A 23,370-nucleotide genomic window follows, 5' to 3' on the forward strand; every position below is an offset into this window, starting at 1 on the left:
TTATTTGTTACTTAATTTTTCTGTTACTTAAATAAAAATATCAAATCCTTATCAAGTTATCACTTTTGAAAGATATTATCAGCAGGTATGAGAGTCGTTGTAAATAATTACTTACAAACTATGATAATCCGTTCATTCTATGCGAGTTAATATAGGTATGACTAAAAGGGACGGCACGATCATATCGAGGAATTTTCAACACAAAGATATAGTCTTGGGTATGGCGACCTAAATGCAACTATGTTAGTTATCAAGTTATGAGATAAAAGCGGACTGTTTGTGTTTGTTATAATCCATTATGTCAAGAGCCATTTCAAGTAGGTAGGTAGTCACAACGCAAGTCATACTAAGGGGTCAGAAAGGTACTTACCTACGTAGAAGATGGTCCTATTAAGTCCCGAAATGTACATTAGTTACTAATAAGAGGTACACAATAAACTTACCTCTGCACAAGAATCGAATAGTAGAATATAAAAGTGTTACTTGTTAAACTAGCTGTAAGTTTTCCTAACAAATAAAATAAATTAAAATAAATAATTCAGCTTCCATATCCATAACTTATGTTGATTTAATTCTAAAGTGTGAAATAATTATGATGCCATTTGGTGAAATAGTCGTCATCAAACGAGTAATGAAAAACCAATCATTGCCAAACAAAATTACAATATTTTGGTTTACTATCGGAAATGTCTTTCTAAACCAATTACGGTAAACGATAACACACAGAATCAACATTCGGAGCTTGTACTATGCACATACATGACGCTCATTAAGGCATATCTTTTTGAACTCTGCTTATCTGTATTATCGTACTAGCATTGCTTAGGTACAGTAGTGTATTTAGACCGGCTAAATAAAAACACGAAAATGTAAGTGCTTGTTTATTTATTATTGCTTGACGCTAAATAGTAGGTTTTTCTAAGATACCTACTTACTGAGTTACTCAAGTAGGTACATAATTAAGCAAAACAAAGAAAAATACCTATCGAAGATTGTTTTAAAAAATACGCTTATAATAACCACTTGTATTGTGCAATTTGTGCACCGCTTGTTATGCGTAATTTTTTTACCTATATTTTTTATACACAACAAGCGCTGGTGGCCTAGCGGTAAGAGCGTGTGACTTTCAATCCGGCGGTCGCGGGTTCAAATCCTGGCTCGTACCAATGAGTTTTTCGAAATTTATGTACGAAATATCATTTGATATTTACCAGTCGCTTTTCTGTGAAGGAAAACATCGTGAGGAAACCGGACTAATCCTAATTAAGGCCTAGTTTCCCCTCTGGGTTGGAAGGTCAGATGGCAGTCGCTTTCGTAAAAACTAGTGCCTACGTCAATTCTTGGGATTAGTTGTCAAGCGGACCCCAAGCTCCCATGAGCCGTGGCAAAATGCCGGGATAACGCGAGGAAGAAAGATTTTTTATACACAACAAGCGACCCGCCCCGGCTTCGCACGGGTTCTACAAAACCTTAACAAATTAAGTATATACCTTAACCTTCCTCAAGAATCACTCTATTGATAGGAGAAAACCGCATGAAAATCCGTTCACTAGTTTATCGCGAACATACCTACATACACACAAACAGACAGACGCGGCCGGGGACTTTGTTTTATAAGGTGTATATAGTGATACTTACCAAGATAAGGGTATAATAAGCATTGGTAGTGTGATTGTATATATATTAGGTGATAAAGTTGTACCCTTCTCGAGAACATTCTCCGTTTCTATGGGAAATATTCTCGATTTTTTTGATGTTTCAATTTCGTGCGGTTGATTTCGTCACTTGAAAATCTGTGGAAAACGGCGAAATGTTATTTTTGAAATACCTACAAGTGACAAAAACTGAGAAACTAGTGGTATTGGCCACTCGTATTCAATTTTATAAGTAGAATTGAAATGCCTAGGAAATATCATTGAACGAAATACTCGAAATGGAGCGGTAGACAGTGGCGGATTTGCAGTCTTTGCCGCCCTAGGCCCCATGGACCTGTTACACCACCCCTTTCTCAGCACCCATCATATTTACTTATTTCTTGTTATCATCAGAGAATTTTTTGTCACAATTTGCCGCCCCTAAATATCTTGCCGCCCTAGGCCCGGCCCTACTGGGCCTTAGGGCAAATCCGCCACTGGCGGTAGACATTAAAAAATCGGCCCCCAGTACTACTGTGTCAGCACTAGCATGTGAGCGCCAATTCTTTTAAATACTTAAACAGAAACTAAAGGTTAAAGGATGATTCTCGCTAGACCGGCCCGTGCCCGGACCGAGGCGTCCGACATGTCATTTTCTATGACGTCTGATCGGTGATCACGTGGTGCTTTCCATAGAAAACGGAGCGCCGGAAGCTCCGGCCCGGCCCCGGCCCGTTCTAGCGTGAGTCATCCTTTATGGGCACATATCTACCTACGCATTGACATTGTATTAAAATTATTGTAAGGATATTAGCATAAGTCCTTATTAAAAATAACTCCTCGTCGACCTTGCAATTTTACTTTTGACAATATGTATTTGTTTACCTAAGGTTAACTCACGTACCTACTTAGTGCAATATAAAACGCATAAATAACTTAGGTACCTACGAGTATATACTGCTGCTAATCTTTTGTTTTTAGTTGCTTACCTACCTTACAGGTACTTACCGAAAAATCACGACAAAATGCTATAGTTCTCTCGTTCTCAAAAGTTGGCGTTCGACATTTTAGTTACTTTACCATAAAGTCCATAAAACATGTACTTAGTTTTAATTTTTAACAAGCAGAAACGTCTGCGAACGATGCTATTAAGCTTAGAATCAATTTAAAAGTGGAAAAATTACTGTCTTGGGTGAGACTTGAACCAGGCTGACTTTTTATCCAGGGGTCGTGAGTTCAAGTCTCACCCAAGACAGTAATTTTTCCACTTTTAAATTCATGTACTTAGTGTCAAACTTCTATAATTAAAATAACACTTGCACAGTCTGTGCTATGAAAATCGCTGCCAAGTGAGCTTGGTCTGACTCTAGCGCCGTACAGCACCATTTGGTCCATGGTCTGGGTAGGGGTGATAGGAATTGAGTGAGATGGGACAATTGCTAGAATTGACACAATATTACAATAGCTTGACTTCTCAAGAGAATCTTATTTAGGTAACAATGTGATAACTCTGGTCTAAAAATACCATCTCACCCTTTTACCATTCCTCCTCACCCCATTCATAACCTAACTGCCCTCGTAATCCCTACTCACCCCATTTTACGGTACAGTCAAGTGTAAAAATATGGGTGCATAAATCATCTCAAAAATATGTCCCATAGCTTTTATGTCAGCCAATTAAGAACTATGGGACATATTTTTGAGTAAGTTGTCTACACCCATATTTTTACACTTGACTGTACCAAAAAGTTACGTTCTTCTTGTAAGTATGTTAGTAATATAGTAAAGTTGTGTACTGTTTTCAGGGCCGACTTCATAGAGGCCGCGATGCTAATCCTCGAGCTAATCTGGACGCTGATTAAGATGAATGTGGAGAACATCCGCTGTATCTACAGGACGTTCGTGCCTCTTGAACCTAAGGACATTCATGGAGAAATCACTCTTGTAAGTATCTATAACGAGGTTACTTTCTGGGACAAAATGATGAAAAACACATTTTGGAAGGAACTTTGTTTGGGTTGGTTCTGCCGGGATGATAAGAGATGCCTTTAGAACTCTTTCAATTTGGAGTAATTTGATATTTAGCCGGCGACGCGTACCATCGCCCACACTCTTAACTGTCCATCGGTGGACCTTATTATATTACAAAACCGATGGACAGTTAAGAGTGTTGCTGTGTGTACCTACCTAAATATCAAATATAATTTATTAGTCGCGTTTCGGTGAATTAACTAAGGATACGATTGTTATAAGGCGAAAACAAGATTGGAATGTAATATTATGCCTACGCCAAATTATGATATTTTTTAAGATGGACTAATTACCTACCTAACCCTTATACTATACCTAAGAACTTATGTAAAAAGTAATGAAATAAACGCATTTGTATTTGTATTTGTATTTTGGAAGTAGATTGCGGCGCGGACCTAATACTTCCTTTTAAACAAAAAACTGGGAAAATTCTTAAGATATCATATTACCTATATCTTTCGCGAACATAACTGCAGTATAGCCATTTTTGTTTGTTTTTTGTGCAAGTGTGACCTAAGCACCAGTTGATAAGCTACTTCTGACTGATTTTCAGATCACCGGCGCCGGTCATGGGATGGGCCGAGAGATGGCGCTACGGTTCGCTAAGTTGGGCGCCATAGTAGTGTGTGTAGATATCAACGCCAAAGGCAACGAGGAGACTGTTCAGGCGATCAAAGATAATGGCGGGAAAGCGCATAGATACGAGTAAGTTCTGTTTTGCAAATCCGAGTAAATCATGGTATAATGAGAGCCTAGACATGAGATAAAAGACCAGAGCCCTGGATTCTATACAAACTACTTCTCTCAGAGGAGTGCTACCTTGTGGAGAATATGGCTTCGTATTCAACTGCAAAAATATGCAATAGTAGAAACTATTACTATTATTAGATAAACTTTCAATTCGAAAAAATGTAGCCATGGCTGAATGCGGCTTGGAGATGATAATAATAAGTAGAGGTCGGCTACTGGCTAGAAGCATTTTCTACAAAAAATCCTATATCTATGACCCAATTCATTTTGTTATTTCAGATGTGACGTAACAGATCGCGCCGCGGTCTTCAATCTCGCCGAGAAAATCACTAAAGAGGTTGGAGAGGTCAGCATTCTGGTGAACAACGCTGGCATCATGCCCAGCAAGCCCATACTGGAGTGGACAGAACAGAAGATTCGCTCCACTATTGATGTTAACATCACTGCTAACCTCTGGGTAAGAGAATTGGATAATGTACCTATCGATTTGTCGAATGATTAGAAATCAAGGATTGATTGTACTAGAATAACTACAAACTCAAAATCAAAGTAATTAAACACTCTAAACCATTTTTAAACCGCGCATCAGTTTCTGAGCGTTATGTCCATAAGACTAATGTTTGTAAGAGTTGCAGACCTCGAAAAACAAATGACTCCACATCCGGAACTTTGAAAAAATAAAACCAGGCACGATTCGCAAAAAACTTAATAATCAAACTTGCACACAAATTTTCACGAGAATTGATTGAGGAATGCGACGTGTACCTAGAGAAAAACAGCAAGACCGGATACACGAAAGCATTTTCGCCCAGGTTGAAACGGTGACACTTCGCTAACGCTTCGCACAGTTATTACTATTATTTTATTACTTTACATTCGGGCGTAGGTGTTCTGGCGAGGGTAGTACAGGTCTACAGTTTAAAAACATATTTTACTTTTTTTTATTCCAGATGATCCAAGCCTTCCTGCCAGCGATGAAGAAGCGCAACCACGGGCACATAGTGGCCATGTCGTCCATGGCCGGCCTCATGGGCTTCAAGAACCTGGTCCCGTACTGTGGGACCAAGTATGCCGTTCGAGGGATCATGGAGGCTTTGGAAAATGAGTTGCATGATGAAAGCGATGGCAAGAGCAATGTAAGTTCCTTGTTTATTGATGTATAGTTTTGAACTTGATATTAACAACTGGCCAATGGGTATGAATTGTCTCATGGGCTTCAAGAACTTGGTCCCGTACTATGGGACCAAGTATGCCGTTTGGGGGATCATGGAGGCTTTGGAAAATGAGTTGCATGATGAAAGCGATGGCAAGAGCAATGTAAGTTCCTTGTTTATTGATGTATAGTTTTGAACTTGATATTAACAACTGGTCAATGGGTATGGCTCGTCTCATGGGCGTCAAGAACCTGGTCCCGTACTGCGGGACCAAGTATGCTATTCGAGGGATCATGGAGGCTTTGGTAAATGAACTGCATGATGAAAGCGATGGCAAGAGCAATGTAAGTTCCTTTATTGATGTATAGTTTTACATTCTAGGTAAATACATGTACATTACAAATAACAATACTTATAGTTCAGTCGCCATCAGATATAATCGGTGCGGCCAAGGTATTCACAATATCTGAACAAGCACTTCTATACCTTGACAATAAAGGCGTGTTCAGATATTTGTGAGCACCTTGGACGCTTCGATATATCTGATGGCGACTGTAGGTACATTCCACGCAGGAATTTGTAAATGAACCAGTAACGACCGACCTGGCGACGAGTGATTAAAATTTAATAAAGGCCAATACTAAATACCTATGTTGTTGTTTGATATTTTTTTATAGTATGTTGTACCAATCTAATATCTGTCTGCCTTAAGAATTAGGAACTCTTTCTAAAATATTAGTTACTTCCAACTCTTCCTCTGATGCTTCTTAGGGGGTCTTGGTGTTTGGTGTCCTCTACAGTGCTTTCCCATTTGCTGACACCTTTGTCTCCTATCTCTTTTATTTTTCCAAATTGCAACTACTCCACTGTTCAAATATTTTCAGATCAAATTCACCACCATCTGCCCCTACATGGTGAACACGGGTCTATGCAAGAACCCCAGCATCCGCTTCCAGAACCTGATGAAGATGGTGGAGCCAGGAGAGGCTGCAGACATGATCATCGACGCCGTACGACGGGATAAATATGAAGTCACATTACCTAACAGCATGCATTATGGTAATAGGGTAAGTATTATTTCATGATATTTTTTATACCACATCGGTGGCAAACAAGCATACTGCCCGCCTGATGGTAAGTAGTCACCGTAGCCTATGGACGCCTGCAACTCCAGAAGAGTTACATGCGCGTTGTCGACCTTTTAAAAACCTGTACACTGCTTTTTTGAAGAACCCCATACAGTAGATGCAGACCCTCGGGAAAACCTCGGAGCGTCCGCGGGAGGAAATTCAGCTTAAATCGTACAGTACGCGATCATTTAGGTTCTAGGATGTGAGGATGAACACCAGGTTCAATACCGCTTTTGAGTTTGGGATCATCGACGATTCGTACGCGCCGCGCCTTTGAACTGAGTCGAAGGAAGGAAGAAATTAAGGAATTTCATGATATAAAGTAAAAGTATAAAATTTCACGGTATAAAAGGCAAACATATCTAAACAAGATCCTGAAAAAAGAAAATTAGGTCACCATGGATGTTGGCCACGCAGGACTGTCCATGGGAGTTTTGAGAGCTCTATGTCCCTGATGATGGATAGGACACCTTCGAAAGTACACAGTCGCTCATTGGCTTAAGCATATTGGTTAGTATACAAGAATCACACCATCCACTACTACTTCTTGTAATTTATAAAATGTATCCTATAATTTCGATGTAATTAACTTTAGTAACTATTATAATTTAGTATATTTTTTTCTTTCCAGTTCTTTGCCCGCCTGATCTCACCTTCCGCTGCCAGAATCACCAACAAATTCTTCGGCACCTCCGTGGAGCCTCACGACTGATTTGTTGATAATTTTTATATTTTACCTACCCCAAAACGTGATATTGGAATAAAGTGTTTTTTTATAATTTCATGATCACATATGTTTAAATTTAATCATCCCTTTCAAAGCTTAATATTTACAACACATATTTTTGCACATCAAATGACGTTAAAAAACTGGTTAGAAATAAAAATTAGCATGAACCTGCATTTAGAATGCTACACAAATTCATCGCAGATGGCGTAAACCTTCACGACTAAAAGACTCAAATGAGTTAAATCAATGAACCTAATTAAAGAAAGCAAATATTTATTACATCGATTCCTACTTAGTCACAAATGAAAGATTTCAAGCTAAGTATATATTTTATATTTATCTTTTTTTTTTTACAATTCCTGCATCTTTATTTACATACAATATATATACAGTACTGTAACTGTACAGTAATAACTAGCTTAAATCTAAAATAGGCCCTTGAGGCATTGTACCAAGGATGCTGGCGGCATTTCCTCGCTGTATCGCAATGCTGATACGTTGTGCGAGGTAGCCGCCAGCTCTTTATCATTTAGGTGAAGGGTCGACAACTGAGATATCTAAATTATCTAGTTGACCAGCTATTTTAGTCATTACATTAGGTATAATAAGCCTTAAGGATGACTTACGTTAGACCGGGCCGTGTCCGGGCTGGAGCTTCCGGAGCTTACTTTTCTATGACATGACAGGCGATCACGTGATACTTTCCATAGAAAACGATGCGTCGGAAGCTGCGGCCCGGACACAGCCCAGTCTAACTAACGTGAGTCATCCTTTACCGCCCTTTATTTATGCGCGAATGTTGTCTATAACTTTTGCATCTCGACCCCTATCCCCTATTCGACTTCAGGAAGTGACGACTTTGGTATAGGTAATAGTCACTTCATACTTCATAGTCAGAGACTACCTATTTCGAGTCAATCCTTTTGTAATATGGCCAAACCTGAATCATTTTCTGCTTCATGATATCTTACTTCTTAGGTATAAACTCCAATTTTTAAATAGTATTTATAGCCTGAGAAAATACAATTCTAAAACAAATTGTACATACATTCCTTATAAGTAGCTACTATTGTTTTACTTAGTGACTAGTGTTTTAAGAAAGGCAGCGGAATGTCGCTTGGAAGGCAGGCACTGGCCGAAGGCTTCTAGCAGAAGGGGCTCTTGTTCCACCGCTTGTCTGAAAAGAATAACATAAATATCTATTGAAAACTTTAGTTAGCTTGGCTCCTGATCCCAAGATTTAGTGCAGGTATTGGTATAATTATCGATTGTCGCTCCAGCCTAGAAGGGAAACTAAATAGGACATATTGATATTCGTCGGGAAAACAAGATTTTTTTCCCAAATTAAAAGCGTCAACTTTTGGAAAAACACTCTAGGTGTCGTCAAGTTCACGCGGATAATGGAAGCAATTGTTTCTCTGCTGGCTAAGAAACTAAATATAGGTCTTTGCCTCCGTACCTATAAGTTGGCACCGGCGAGTTTTCGGCAATATCCTCCCAGTTTTCTTTTTATATCTGTTCTCTCCATACAGAGATAAGTCAACCTACACCTTACAGAAAACCGCAGCCAAATAAAATAACACTACACCCTACTCAGTACTCATATGTTTCTGCCGGTGAGTATTGCCAGAGCTCAACGAGGGTGCGGAGTGTTAGGGTCGGCAACGCGGAAATAACACCTCTGGAGTTGCAGGCGTCTATAGGCTACAGAAACCTGTTTACCATCAAGCGGGCCGTATGTTTGTTTGCCACCGACGTAGTATAAAAAAACAGACCTTATCTAAATATACTTATTAGACAACTAACTTGTAATCCTCGAAGGACACCCTGCCGTCTCTGTCGACGTCCAGTTTCTTAAGAACCAGCTCGACAAGGTCCCTCACTCCCTCGTCCGGGTCTTCGTCCCCTGGCTGTTTCAAGAGTGAGTTCCTGAAATATCAATGATATCATATGATACCAGTGCAACGAGCTCAACGAGAAGGGTGCGGAGGGTCTGGGACTCTGGAGTAGCAGGAATCCATAGGCTACGGAGACCGCTTACCATCAGGCAAGCGTATGCTTGTTTGCCACTGCTGTAGTATTAAAAAAAGTTTATACGTAAGCGACTGCCATATATGACGTTCCAACCAAGGGGACAGAAGAGTCTGCGTGGATAGCTTTAATGGATCTAATATGCAGTCGGATTTTGTAACAAACGTCTATGTATTTTAATCAACTAACGATATCATACTAAAAAAAAAAGAACCGGAAAGAGATCCGAAAAGGGAAAAACGGTTGATACCTACTCATCAAAAATGTACCAATTTAAGTCTTCTTATACAACACGTTTACACAATGAATATTTCAGATTTTTTATTTCATCCTAATTTTAACGCTTTCCTGGTCTCATGCTAAAGAAGCCCGGGGCCCGTGTACTGTTGACAACCTGTACGGTTACCATCAGTTTGTCACTGACATAAACGCCGTCGAGAACGTAATTTACTTTCTATACGAGTACATCTCGCTCGCACTCGCATATTAGTGCAAACGGGATGTATAGAAAGTAAATTACGTTCTCGACGGCGTTTATGTCAGTGACAAACTGATGGTAACCGTACTGAAGCCAATAATTTTTCAGATGGAATTTGCTCACTAATAACGATTTAAAAACAACATTTATTGATGATTTAGTAACGATTTCGAGGGTGCGGAGTGTCAGGGTCCGCGACGCACATGTAACACCTCTAGAGTTGCACGCTTACCACCAGGCGTGACGCATGCTTGTTTGCCACCGACGTAGTATAAAACACTTACTTCAACAGTAAAAACATCTCGTCCTTCGTAATCCATCCGTCCCCATTAAGATCATAAACCGCGAAGCAGTGCATTCTTCTCTCATCCTCAGCCCCCCTTAGCAGTCGGCTCAGGCCTTTAGCCCAGGCTTCAAATTTTATGGCGCCTTCGCCCCCTGAAGGGCGCTCCCAAGTCACCCAGATCCTCTCCAAGATGGCTTCTTCGGTGACTAGGTCGAAGGTGTTGTGCATTACGTCGCGGAAGGTGCTCTGGTCTATGCCCTGTAAAATAAAATAATGTAAAAAATGATTTACTGAACACAGTGTATTTATAGGTAATTTCGTTTGTACGTATAGGGTGACTGCAGCTATAATTAGTGGCCACTGGCCACTACATAATAATTGGCCACTCCTAACAATAAAACCTATTTTCGCTTGTTTCTTTCTAAAGTAGTAATTGATGGTGAAACATAAACGCCTGGGCTTTAACTTGGCTAGTTTTGATTAAACGAGGATGTCACAACCGATCTGCTCCAGCACAACTTTTATTTAATAACGGGAAATGGGTTATTGGGTAATATGCAAAGCTGCGGGCGGGTTATATTTACGGAGATGATTATTTCTACATCCAACTTTCAGTGATATCACCATATATGTATAAGTCATATGGTATGATTTTCGAAGTCAAAAATGTACTGAGAGCTTCGTTTCGTCTATATATATCCGGTCGCTGGTTGATTAGTACCAATTTGGTTAAATTGAAATCAAGTGTATACCAGCTATTCCATTAACGAAATTGCTACCATTACTTTATTGGTCCGTATTATAATGAAATACATATGTAAGTCGATACGATATAAAAAGTGAGTTCTGAACTCGATCGGGGTTCCAATTGAAACGATCTACGTCACCTCACACGATTGTCACAAAGTTTTTGTTCAGCCAAAGGGGCTTCAATGCGTAGCGTAGCCCTAGCACGTTGCGGTCTATTATATTACCTACATGTATAATATGTATTACAACCTAATATGCATTCATATTAATTTGGCATGGTTCGTAGTGCATCTCATTCGCACTATTCTCTGGGAGTATGAGAATTCAATATAATCATCTAATAATGTCTAATCAATAACAAGTCACGTTAAGATTTTCAAAGTTAGAATAGTCCTCCGGCTTACTACAGACAGATCTGCAATGAAGTCCATGTCTCGTACCAAACTAAATCCTGCACAAGTACCTAGAAATTGCAGGTAAGACCTGTTTGCTCACACTACAGCGCTAACTGCCTCTGCCTACCATGACTCACTCCCCCTAAATCTTCCCACTCATAATCTATCTTTTGCTCATAAGTCCTAAGCTCCGACCTAGGTTGCGTGCCAGAATCGAGGTCGCCATCTAAATAGGGGGCCATAAGATCATAGGCAAATTGCCATATCAAATTTGGTTTTTCCTGTAACAATAAATAAACCAACTTACCTACTTGTTTGATTCCGTAACTCAGATTCAGTGTTTTATGATTTTTTTTTATGAACATTTTTTGATTGCGAATTCTTCTCTCTGTCCTTATCCCACGTTATGTGGGTTCGGGTAATTTTTGATTTCGAATTATCAATTTAAAATGTTTTATTTTTAAATCTAAATTAGCTTATAATTTTTATTCAAAGAAATAATCATTTAATAAATGTAGGTATATACAAGATAAATGTTCTTTGTGCTATGTAGGAAAGTTCAGCAATATATGAATTCTTCAGACTATTTGTAATAATTGTAGTTTTCTTTTCGATAGTTCTAAGAGTTAGACCAAGATAAGTCTGCAACGATTTTGATAGCAAACGCAGTGCAAGTGTTATTTTAAGCTTCAAACTTCTATGAAATTATAACGTATAAATAACACTTGCACTGCGTATGCTATCAAAATCGTTGCAGACTTATCTTGGTCTAACAATATTTTTTCTTTCTCCTTGCACCATTTTTACATGTCTCTGTTTAGCCTGATGGTTGACTGATAGAGAATGCCATTATCTTGTGTAATCAAGTTTAAATTAAAAAAAATAGATAATTTATAAGTAATTAAAACTCACGTCGGCCTTGGGAGCTGGCTGCCCAATGCCACCTGGGGCTGCCGACTGCGCGGCCGTTACCAAGTTTCGATACATCGTGTACAGCGCTTCTAATTCGTACCTGCATTTATAAAAAAAACGTAATAAAATATATAAAACTGCTTTCTGAAGAATTTAAACCGTTGCAGGGCATTTTAGTTACAGTAACCTAAAAATTTTTGTGTTCCCAATTCTAATTGGGAATTTTTATATTATTTCTACTCGGGTCGTACGAGTATAATGCAATCTCCTGAGGGCTTATGACGCCCCCTGTCCATCTCTAAGGTAGAGCAGTATGGTTCGTACCTATGACCGTAACTTCTTGGGACAGACTTTTTATCTCTGTTAGGATCGAAAGAGTAAAATGCAAGTTGGGGGTAGGTACACCTTTAAATAGAAATGCCCAACACCTACTTAGTCTAGTCTAAGTAAGCAGGTATATTATGTATGGATCATACAGAATGTAAATAAAAACAACTGACTACGTTTACGTATTATGCTTCAAAAAGTATTTTTATTTTCATTGTTTGTATACTTAGATAATTTTTTTTTCAGAAAGAAAACACGTGTTGTTGAAGAATTTCCCGCAGATGGATTTAGCTGCATTGTCCTTATAGGTATGAGTGATTTATTCATGCTGTGCGATGCATATAATATAAAAGTGCACTCACTTGTTAAAATTCGTACACTTGTGCAAAGTTTCGAGCGTCTTATCTTTAAGTTTCCGGTGTGCCATGGCGCGAGCGACCGGCTCGAGTCGCTACGATCAACTGAAGCGCTACAAGTGAGGTGCTGAAATGCGAGGGAAAAGTGCTACTAGTTAAATATGAAAGAAGTAGACTGGGTCATAAAGCTTTTTAATACGTGGATTAACAACACTGACGTCTAGCCATCAATCAGTCTACAATCTGAAGAAGTAGCAGTGCCACGATGAAGTATCTACATAGTAAAGTACCTACTCTAGTGCTTTTAATACTTGCCTTCCCTTCAAGAAGATTACTGCTTAATACTTACTTGTTAGACTTAGTGCTCTTAGGCAGAGCATCAAATACTTTCTACGGTGGCTTAGCTCCGAGTACAGGTGGTTTAGGCTTCCGCCTCACGACTCAGGTAAAGCCTTACTTAGCGCTCAGCTGATTCTTAGAAGAAACTTACTTAGTGCTCTTAAGCAGTGCATTGAATACTTTCTGCGGAGGCTTAGCTCCAGGCACAGGCGATTTAGGCTTGCGTCTCACTAATGGAGGTGCAGCCTTTCTTGCCGCTCAGTTGATTCTTAGAAGAAACTTACTTGTTAAACTTAGTGCTTTTAAGCAGAGCATCAAACACTTTCTGGGGTGGCTTAGCTCCGGGTACAGGTGGTTTAGGCTTGCGTCTCACTACTGGAGGTGAAGACGCCTTCCTTGCCGCCGCGGCTCGGCCTGCGTTCAGGAAGATTTTCACGCCGCGGAGCGCGATAAAGCTCGCAGCCATGCTTAGTTGCTTGTTTTCTGTCATTTTCTGGAAGGAACATATACTTTTTTGTCTACTGTTAGGCTTAGAATGCACTGCGATTAATTTCTTGCGGTTTCAGTCTTGCAAGTGAAGCATGGCGTAAGTTTTGCATGCGGTTCTGAAACCGCAAAAATTTAATCGCAGTGCGTTCTAAGCCTCAGTGCATGAATTCAGAGGCCTACCGGCCAGCCTACGGCCTACCGCGAACATAGAAATTTCTCTTCAATTGAACTTAATTTTGTTCAATTTTCGATGTTCGCGGTAGCCGCTCTGGCTAGCCAAGATGACAACCGCACATTGACGAACGACAAACTAACAGATAAATTGTAGAATGATGAAAGATGCTAAAAGTCATGTGACTTTTTTCCAAACATGGCTCCAGGTTTCCGGGCGCCCCACCCTTCACAAAGCGTGAGGGCGGGAATTCAGATTGTTCTGATGTGTAGTTTTATGTATTAGGCCGTTCCATATTCCTTCAACTAGGCCATCTTCGTGCACGAGCCCATGCAATTGGTAGAGAATGCAAAGTTCATAATGAAGACAAACGTCGGGGATTAGCAACTTCATAATTAAGGAAAGCGAGCTTGGCGGTGCGAGGTACGGTCAGCTCGGGAAATTTGTTAGGTAATTTTGGATCTTAAAGCTTCTGCATAAGGTATAATATACTGCTTTGATACTGCGTGATCTATCTGATCTATTATCTAGTTGGTATAAGTAATTAAGCACTAGTTTAGTGCAGGAAGTTTAATTAAGGTGTAATTATATTGGTTTTAAACAAAAGCATGCGTATTTTTTTCCCAAAGCGAAAATAACATACATTGAGATGCATAAACATACTTACTTTTATTACATTTTAAACAAGTACTCTTACGAACGAAAAATGTACGAAATTAAGTTGAAGTTACTGACACAAGATTATAAGCACCTTATTGTTAAGCATTAAAAAAAAATTGGCAACAAAATAAAATACGTTACTTAAATCGGTTTTTTAGAACTGCTCGATTAAAAAAAAATGTGTAGCTGTGAGTCATCATATTTGCAAACAAAAAATAGGTAGCTATTGAGCACAATATACGTACATAGGTACTAGTAATTATGTAGGTACGTATATTGTGCTCAGCGGGGCTTTACTAGCATTTAAACTGTAAGTAAGGAGCTGAAGCAATTTATTAACGTCAAAGTTTACTAATTCGCCTACTATTAACGCGGCACGAAGTACGGAGTTGCGGATGAGGCATTTATTGCACGGTGATTTTATATAGGCGTTACTAAATTATGCTATCCAAATATCCAGTACAGATATTCATAATTGGTTTTTATCATATTTCTCGAAAACGTTCGGGTTTGTCATGCTACTTCGGTCAACCTAAAGGGGCCCACTGATTACCAGTTCGCCGGACTATATCAGCCTGTCAGTTAAACGCAAAATTTGACAGCTCCGAACAACTGACAGGCTGATATCGTCCGGCGAACTGGTAATCAGTGGGCCCCTAAAGTACTACTTTTTGTACCGAGACTGTCTGAAATAGCAAGACACGTTCGTACGTTTCTGTGAAAATACAGTGGAAAATAATTATGCACTGTATCAAGTTATCACAATTTAATTAGAATTTAAATTATGTTATTAGTAGGTTCTGTCTGCGACTTCGTCTTCAACCACTTAAACCTCTGCCCCTTTACTCCGTCGTGCGGTAGGTACCGTATTTTCAACCCCTCTTTTCATATTTTTAGAGCATGATATTTCATTTTGCATTCTGATATTTAAAAAATATCCTATGCGTAAACGCGTTTTCGCGTGATTGAGCATTAAATACAGTGGAAGCGTGCTGGGCCCATAACCTATTAAAGTAGTAGTGAAATCAGTGGAATATTATTAGAAATAATTTAATAAAAAAGTACATAGTATCACGTTTACACAATGAGAAGATAAGTAAGAATGCCACTTATAAAACATATGAATATAAAAATACAAATATAAAAAAAAAAAACCGGACAAGTGCGAGTCGGACTCGCGTTCCAAGGGTTCCGTATATTACACAATTTTTAACAATCAGTGCCGGATTAAGATATGTTGATGCCCTAAGGATTTCTAGGTGCCCCCTCTCCCTCGGGTCATCAAGATTACATTGATTTTTTGGTAATTTGAGAGAAGTTCATTGCCGCGCTACAGCTGAGAATGGAAATCAGTCACATCATTTTATCACGAAAATTGACAGTGCCGCAGCAGTAATGTTGCAACAGAGTACCTAATGCTGTTGCAGTCGCCACCCGAATGTCACCTTTATCATAGCTTAGAAAGTAATAGAAATGCGAGCGAAGCGAGCGCGGAAAATTTTCGATATAAAAACGCAATATGATAAACAGTTGTAAATTTTTACTTTTAGTATGGAAATCAGTCACATCATTTTATCACGGAAGTTGACAGTACTGCAGCAGTAACGTTGCAACAGAGTAATGTTGCTGCAGTCGCCACCCGAATGTCACCTTTATCATACCTTATAAAGTTATTGAAAACGCGAGCGAAGCGAGCGCGAAAATTTTTCGATATACAAACGCAATTTTACTTTTAGTCCCAACCAGGCGCGAATCCAGGATTTCATACAGAGAAGGGATGGGACAGTTTTCTATCAGCCTAGCTTCGCATAGGGCTCGATATTTCTTAGGCTTCGATATTCGAGGTTGTTTACATGCATAAAATATGCAAGAAAGCAGAGCTTGCGAGATTTGGATCCACGCCCAAGTGTAATTAAGGCAGAAGGCCTCGCATAAGACCTAACGCCGAACCGCAAAAGAGTGGGTTGAAATCGAATCTATGCATGTAATCACGACTCTTCTACTGCTACCGATTGTTTCCCAAAGAATTACGCGCCATTATTTTTGCAAATTAGCTTTTGGACAGCTAAAAAAAATCGTGTGGTAAAAACGATGTGTCTGTACCTAATTTTAAAATTTGTTCACCTTTTTCAACCTGGCATTTTGGTGCCCCTCCTGAACGTGGTGCCCTAAGCACGTGCTTGTTTTGCTTATTGGTTACAAAGTCTTTATTAATTCAACCATTAAAGTCGACGAGTACAAAAAACTTTAAGCTAGCTCTCAATTTAACATTTTTTTAAAACATTATTTTTAATTTGACCTTACAATTACTCGTAAGTAGGTAAGACCGTTAAATATTTAAAATGATTATCTTATCAGAAAATTATCACCAATTACTCTAAGAAAACTACTACTCTAAGTAATCCGGCACTGTTAACAATGTATTTTTTATGTGAAACGTGAGTGAAATCTCTTTAAAAAATCCGTAGGGGTCGGATTAAAAACTGTAATTAAGTCCGACTCACGCTTGACTGTACATTTCTAATAGGTTTTCCTGTCATCTATAGGTATAGACCTATTTTATGTATTTTTTTCAAAATTTTAGACCTAGTAGTTTCGGAGATAAGGGGGGGGGAATGGTCATTTTTTGCCTATTTTCTTGAATAACTTCTAAACTGTTGATTCGAAAATTATAAAAAAAAATTATTTGAAATCCTTACAATAAGCTCTTTCATTTGATATGTAACATGATATAGTTTGAAAAATTTTTTTTTTCATTTTTACATTTACCCCCCAAAAGTGGCCCCCATGTTTAAAATTCATTTGTTTACGTTACATGTCCGTATTCGGGTCACAAACTTACATATGTGTACCAAATTTCAACTTGATTGGTCCAGTAGTTCCGGAGAAAATCGGCTGTGACAGACGGACAGACAGACAGACAGACAGACAGACAGACAGACAGACGCACGAGTGATCCTATAAGGGTTCCGTTTTTTACCTTTTGAGGTACGGAACCCTAAAAACCATGACAGTGTTCATGTTACAAATAATAAAAAGGTTTAACAAAATACACAAAATTTCACATCTAAGGACATATCTTAAAATAGGTACCTACAATTTTTATACAAAGGTCCCTATTACCCTATGAATTTATAGCCCCACAATTTCGCTGAACTAATAATATACCTAAATTGGCAAATCTTTTTACAGTCCCATATTGATAATAGACTCTTTTTGTGCTTCGGAACGTATATCACAGCGAGTAAGATGCTATCGGCCGTGCATGGTGGAATTTACATGGGAATGCGAATGAGGGCAAATGCACGCGATTCCATGTGCTTAAAGTATGGGAACAGTATGGATTTATGAACAGTACGGCTGTCGAAAGTTGGCAACTTAACTATAGACCTTACAAAATTTCACGAAAATCGATTGAGAATTGCGACTTGTACCTGCGAATGCAGCTGTAATTGACATCTAAATCTAAACGTTACGTAGGGTCACTGAGTTTAGCCGTTGATGGACAGATAGTGTAGACGTTTGGTGATTACTCAAGATACGTCATCAGTCTACTCAGTCTACTGGTGCATAAAATGTGTGGCGTATAAAACACGGTTTACTGCGGAAATTTATCTACTGTGGCCGAATTCCGCGTTCCACATACAGGCACTTTAGAAACAGCCTGGTTATATATTACGATTACCTACCTCTATAAGTTATTAAGCGGGCTTATACGTAAAAACCAAACGGGCAGACAGTTTGGCTTGAAGTTTAAACGGTAACAAGTTACGTAAACTCCCTAGAGTCCCTAGTAAAAAGCTACGATTCTTTAGCATACTTATACTTAGGTACTTTTAAATTAAAACACCAACTTTACAAAGGGAGCACCTATCTAGATAAAATACCATTGTTTTTAGTCAACTTTTTAGTAAAAATCAGCGTCATATAGAACGGTTACGACTTACGATGGTGGTATTTATCTACGCGACAGTGAGATCAAGACAGAGTTAGTCTTTTCTATTCTAGGGGATTATAAAAAGTGACACTTAGTTCTTGGGTGAGGGTATTAAATACATAATTCGACGCTTATCATGAACAGTGGCACAACTCAAAATGAAATGCTATTGCATTTAATATTCTATCTTTTACTGGTAAGATTTAAAATCGAATGGCATTTCATTTTGTTTTGTGTCACTATTCATGATAAGCACCGATATGTACATATATTTATGGTACGTTCTTGACTTTAAGTAGGTATAGGTACACAAAAGTCAAAAAGCCTAATCAATAAGACAAGTTGAAACGAAGAAACAAACGAAAGACGAAGTTGACACGAAAACTATTGATTTCGCCGCGAACTTCCCACAATCATACATCCAAGTTTTAACCTTAAATGCCCACGATACTTACATAGATTTATGCACGCAAGTCACTACACAATACACATACACATGTATAATGGTGGCCTATGATTTATAACCGGGAAGCGGTGATCGACAACGTTTTTTCGTTGCTTGGTAACGGTGGTATCGAATTTATTGGGCGCGAGGCGACTTTGGCGAAAATGGGTCGACGGGGGACGGTAAACGAAAATACTTTTCATCGCTATTTCTTTATAGGATAAAAATAAACTTTAGTAACTTAATAATCAAGGGTACAGCAACAAGGCTAGTAGTTAGGTCCACTGAGTTCTGGCGAATTGCGAAATAATTATGTGCCGTAGTAAAATATATGTTTAATTTTCAAGATGAAAACAAAGATATACTACTGTAGAGTTCTATATAACTATCATACGGTATCTACTGCAGCGTGTTAGCAAAGAACTGTTTAGTCCCTGTCTCATTGTCAGTAAATCTCAAGAGGTTAAAAATAAAAAGTGACATGGATAATTCCGTCCACCATAGGTAGGTTACCTTACGCTTTTTGTCAATAATCTCCATAACACCGATTTTTTTGGAGTTTTTTTGTAAGTACAGGATTAGCCCTGTCAAAGTCAGATTACATTAGGTAATGTGCCCCTAACCCGCCAGGGCGGCGCCACAGTCACAGTGACCTGCACGGTCAGGGCTCGGTGTTGAAAGATGCCCGTGCAAGGTGAACCACTGGTCGCGCAGGTTTGAACTATTTAGCCGTATTAAGTGTCTGGTGAGTTGCGTGTTTTGCGACCATTTTGTGTCCTGACGTAGGTACTTGTAGCTTCAGCAAATGATTGAGGGTCATTTATTGATGTGAGCCGAGGTTCAAAAACTTACACGGACGGAATAACGCAAAAGCATTACAAACCCCCATAAAACTGTCATTTTATTCTTAAGGCCCAGTAAATTCGTGATCTCTTACTCTCACTGAGCGTAAGCGTGAGCGAGATGGATGTGCGTATTGTGCGTACCGGGAGCGCGGATATCATGTTTTCAAATTTTATTTTTTTGTACGAAAAAAAAAACGATACGTTCCTCCCTCCCTTATGATTTTGTCAATATTTAGAACCAATTATCACATTTTTGGCTATTGTGCATAATTTGTTACTTTTTAAAGTGCATTTTAGACGTAATTATGTTCGTGTTTTTTTCCTATCGAGGGAAAGCCAAAAACTGAGTATTCGAATCGATACAGTCCCTCGTGAAAGGCCTCAACCTCAAAATTGCTAATTAAATTTGTGGCAGGCGTATTGTGAACCAAATAAGGGCTACGACTTTTTAAAAACTCCGTTTTCTAAACCTACTTCCTGCACTAAGTATTTATGAGCTTTATACTGTGGGAATAGGTCGATATGTGTAATATTGTCCTATAATATATAGGTACCGTAAAATGGGGTGAATAGGGATTACGAGGGCAGTTGGGTTATGAATGGGGTGCATCCGCAAATCTACGGGAAAACGTCAATTCACTGTATCTTATAAAACTACTCCAAAACTCAAAAACTACTGAAAGGATTTTCACACGATTTTCATTTATCAATAGAGTGATTCTTGAGGAAGGTTTAGGTATATAACTTGTTAAGGTTTTGTTTAAATTGGTTGAAATATGACGATGTTATCGGAAAACGCTGCCTAATACGTTTGAGTAATAACAACACAATGTCTCGTGGGTTGTCTCTCTTTCATGGGTCTACAAAAAAGTCCGCGGTGGTGTTGGTCTATCTTTTAAGGATAATTTACTATACCACTTCTTAACTTCTAGAAAAAGATCACATGATATGTGGCATTTGCAAAGCTATTTACACGGATACAGTATAAATAATTATCAAATTAAATACGTTGGTTATATTAAGCATTTCATACAGATTGCAATGGTCCCTTACACTCCCCCCTGGCAATTTAAATGAATATCTCAGGAGTAATCGTAAATTAAAGTACCTATGGGACTTCGAGCCTTATAACTTGTATGAAATGTTAAAGACGCTATCATTCGTTAGTTCCAATTTTCACCACCGCATGCGCTGCGATCGCTTTACTTACCCCCACCAGGCACTTTGCGCGTAGCCAAAATATCTATATATATATTAATATCTATATATTGTATATTAATATCTATAGGTATAAGAACTATAAGAAGGCGAGGGGAATGGTAATACCTTACTAAAAATAAATAAACACAGGCAAACAGCGAAGACTAAGGAGGCGCTAAAATACGAAACCTTCTCGTGTACAATAAAAGCTCAATGGTTATAATTTTAAGGGTAGTTTGTTAAAGTCATACGATTTTAATAAATCCTCCTATAAGCTCAAACGTCAACTAAAAGTGCCGGCGCCATGCGTGCACGCAACCTTGTACTAGAAAGCGCAATCGCTATGCGAGGCCGACAAGATGGCCAATTATCGATCCGATGTTTGTATGTCTGTTTACTTTAAATCCCAGAAATTGACAGGCATAACGTTTCAAATATTCTGTGCGAAGACTTACATTTCCCGCCTACATTTTTTTAATTTGCTGATTGAAATGGCTTACCAAACTAAATAACACGGGATAGATCACTTTCTAAAAAAAATATATTTCTAAAATATTTAATTTAGTTTCTTAAAACATACTATGTATATAACAGTAGTACTCATTGCTAGAAGTTATTACTTATCTAGTAATTAATAATAACGGAATTTCAGGAAAATATAGTCGACGGTCTACTTAATTGTTATGACCTTTTGACCAAATACTGTAAAGTAAAGTAAAGTAAAGTATTTATAAAAGTTGTGAAGATATGATATTAAGAAATAGGCTCAAAAGACGCATAATCACGAGAGCTGTAAGGTGCAAAAATACTTATTCGAGAAAGTCAAAAACGAAAAAAGTTATGGTCGAAATAGTGAAAATAAAATTCAATTTTTTCCGAATTTTTGATTTTGGTGCTCGATAATTTGGAAAAGAAGAATGTTATCAAAAATTTGAGAAAAACGGCTCTGGACAATTTAGTCAGCTACAATTTGAGCCTAAAACAAAGACGATCGGGTTAAGGGTTTGCCCTGTAGCTTAACCTTAAAATAGTCAAAAAGTCAGAACGCACTATTCGACAATCTATGCATTCTTGTGGTGGTGGAAATAGAAATAGAGATAGAGGCAGAGGTAGAGGTAGAGGTAGAGGTAGAGGTAGAGGTAGAGGTAGAGGTAGAGGTAGAGGTAGAGGTAGAGGTAGAGGTAGAGGTAGAGGTAGAGGTAGAGGTAGAGGTAGAGGTAGAGGTAGAGGTAGAGGTAGAGGTAGAGGTAGAGGTAGAGGTAGAGGTAGAGGTAGAGGTAGAGGTAGAGGTAGAGGTAGAGGTAGAGGTAGAGGTAGAGGTAGAGGTAGAGGTAGAGGTAGAGGTAGAGGTAGAGGTAGAGGTAGAGGTAGAGGTAGAGGTAGAGGTAGAGGTAGAGGTAGAGGTAGAGGTAGAGGTAGAGGTAGAGGTAGAGGTAGAGGTAGAGGTAGAGGTAGAGGTAGAGGTAGAGGTAGAGGTAGAGGTAGAGGTAGAGGTAGAGGTAGAGGTAGAGGTAGAGGTAGAGGTAGAGGTAGAGGTAGAGGTAGAGGTAGAGGTAGAGGTAGAGGTAGAGGTAGAGGTAGAGGTAGAGGTAGAGGTAGAGGTAGAGGTAGAGGTAGAGGTAGAGGTAGAGGTAGAGGTAGAGGTAGAGGTAGAGGTAGAGGTAGAGGTAGAGGTAGAGGTAGGTAGAGGTAGAGGTAGAAATAGAAATAATTTTATTCGTGACCACAAACACAAAATAAAAACTTATACAGAGAAACATAAAAAAGAAAAAGTGCCACGAAATGGTCTCACCTCAGCATGTTGCTGGCGGCTGCTAGCAGATAGCTGATGCTGAACCCTGGCAGTACCTAGTGGAGCTCGGGTTTAATACAACATAAGCACACGCTGTTTTGGTCATCGGACTCGTCTCGATGAGCACTTAGGAGAGTAGTACCCAAGATAGAGCTGATGCTGAACCCTGGCTGTACCTAAAGGAACTCAGGTTTGTTGCAACATAGGCACACGCTGTTTTGGTCATCCGACTCGTCTTGATGAGCACTTAGGAGAGTAGTAGGTACCCAAGATAGAGCTGATGCTGAACCCTGGTTGTACCTAGCGGAACTCAGGTTTGGTGCAACATAGGCACGCGCTGTTTTGGACATCCGATTCGTCATGATAGAGCTTGAACCGAGGCCGAACGTCATGATCACATGGTAGAGCATTACCCAAGATAGCTGATGCTGAACCCTGGTAGTACCTATTGGAACTCAGGTTTGGTGCAACATAGACAAACGCTGTTATGGTCATCTCTCGTCGCGTCAAACTGCTGTCAAGAAAAT

The 23,370-nt window shown here is 39.0% G+C and overlaps 2 protein-coding genes across 2 annotated transcripts; one reads left to right on the forward strand and one right to left on the reverse strand.

The window, feature by feature from the left end:
- The first annotated feature begins 820 nt into the window (after positions 1-820).
- On the forward strand, positions 821-7,486 carry LOC134789711 (estradiol 17-beta-dehydrogenase 11-like). Its single transcript, XM_063760335.1, has 7 exons — positions 821-869; positions 3,440-3,578; positions 4,219-4,370; positions 4,695-4,872; positions 5,366-5,551; positions 6,454-6,636; positions 7,331-7,486. Coding segments are annotated over exons 1-7 (921 nt in total). The 5' UTR covers positions 821-867; the 3' UTR covers positions 7,412-7,486.
- Positions 7,487-8,450: 964 nt separating this feature from the next.
- LOC134789738 (calaxin) lies at positions 8,451-19,215 on the reverse strand. The gene is made up of 6 exons (XM_063760370.1): positions 19,017-19,215; positions 13,588-13,796; positions 12,282-12,381; positions 10,223-10,482; positions 9,236-9,358; positions 8,451-8,606 (listed from the first exon to the last, which is right to left on the reverse strand). The coding sequence occupies exons 2-6, from the start codon at positions 13,791-13,793 to the stop codon at positions 8,504-8,506; spliced, it is 792 nt and encodes a 263-aa protein (XP_063616440.1). The 5' UTR covers positions 13,794-13,796; positions 19,017-19,215; the 3' UTR covers positions 8,451-8,503.
- Positions 19,216-23,370: the final 4,155 nt, after the last annotated feature.

The sequence above is a fragment of the Cydia splendana genome, chromosome 4 (assembly GCF_910591565.1).
Source record: "Cydia splendana chromosome 4, ilCydSple1.2, whole genome shotgun sequence".
In the NCBI taxonomy this organism is placed as follows: domain Eukaryota; kingdom Metazoa; phylum Arthropoda; class Insecta; order Lepidoptera; family Tortricidae; genus Cydia; species Cydia splendana.

Bases quoted from the DNA above. Each gene is read 5' to 3' on its own strand.
- LOC134789711 (XM_063760335.1), top strand. The intron at 4,873-5,365 runs GTAAGAGAATTG...TTTTTATTCCAG, and splicing joins ACATCACTGCTAACCTCTGG to ATGATCCAAGCCTTCCTGCC. The intron at 6,637-7,330 runs GTAAGTATTATT...TTTTCTTTCCAG, and splicing joins GCATGCATTATGGTAATAGG to TTCTTTGCCCGCCTGATCTC.
- LOC134789738 (XM_063760370.1), bottom strand. From the start codon at position 13,793: ATGACAGAAAACAAGCAACTAAGCATGGCTGCGAGCTTTATCGCGCTC. The intron at 9,359-10,222 runs GTAAGTGTTTTA...TTGATATTTCAG, and splicing joins GAGATGTTTTTACTGTTGAA to GAACTCACTCTTGAAACAGC. The intron at 8,607-9,235 runs GTTAGTTGTCTA...TATTCTTTTCAG, and splicing joins GTGTCCTTCGAGGATTACAA to ACAAGCGGTGGAACAAGAGC.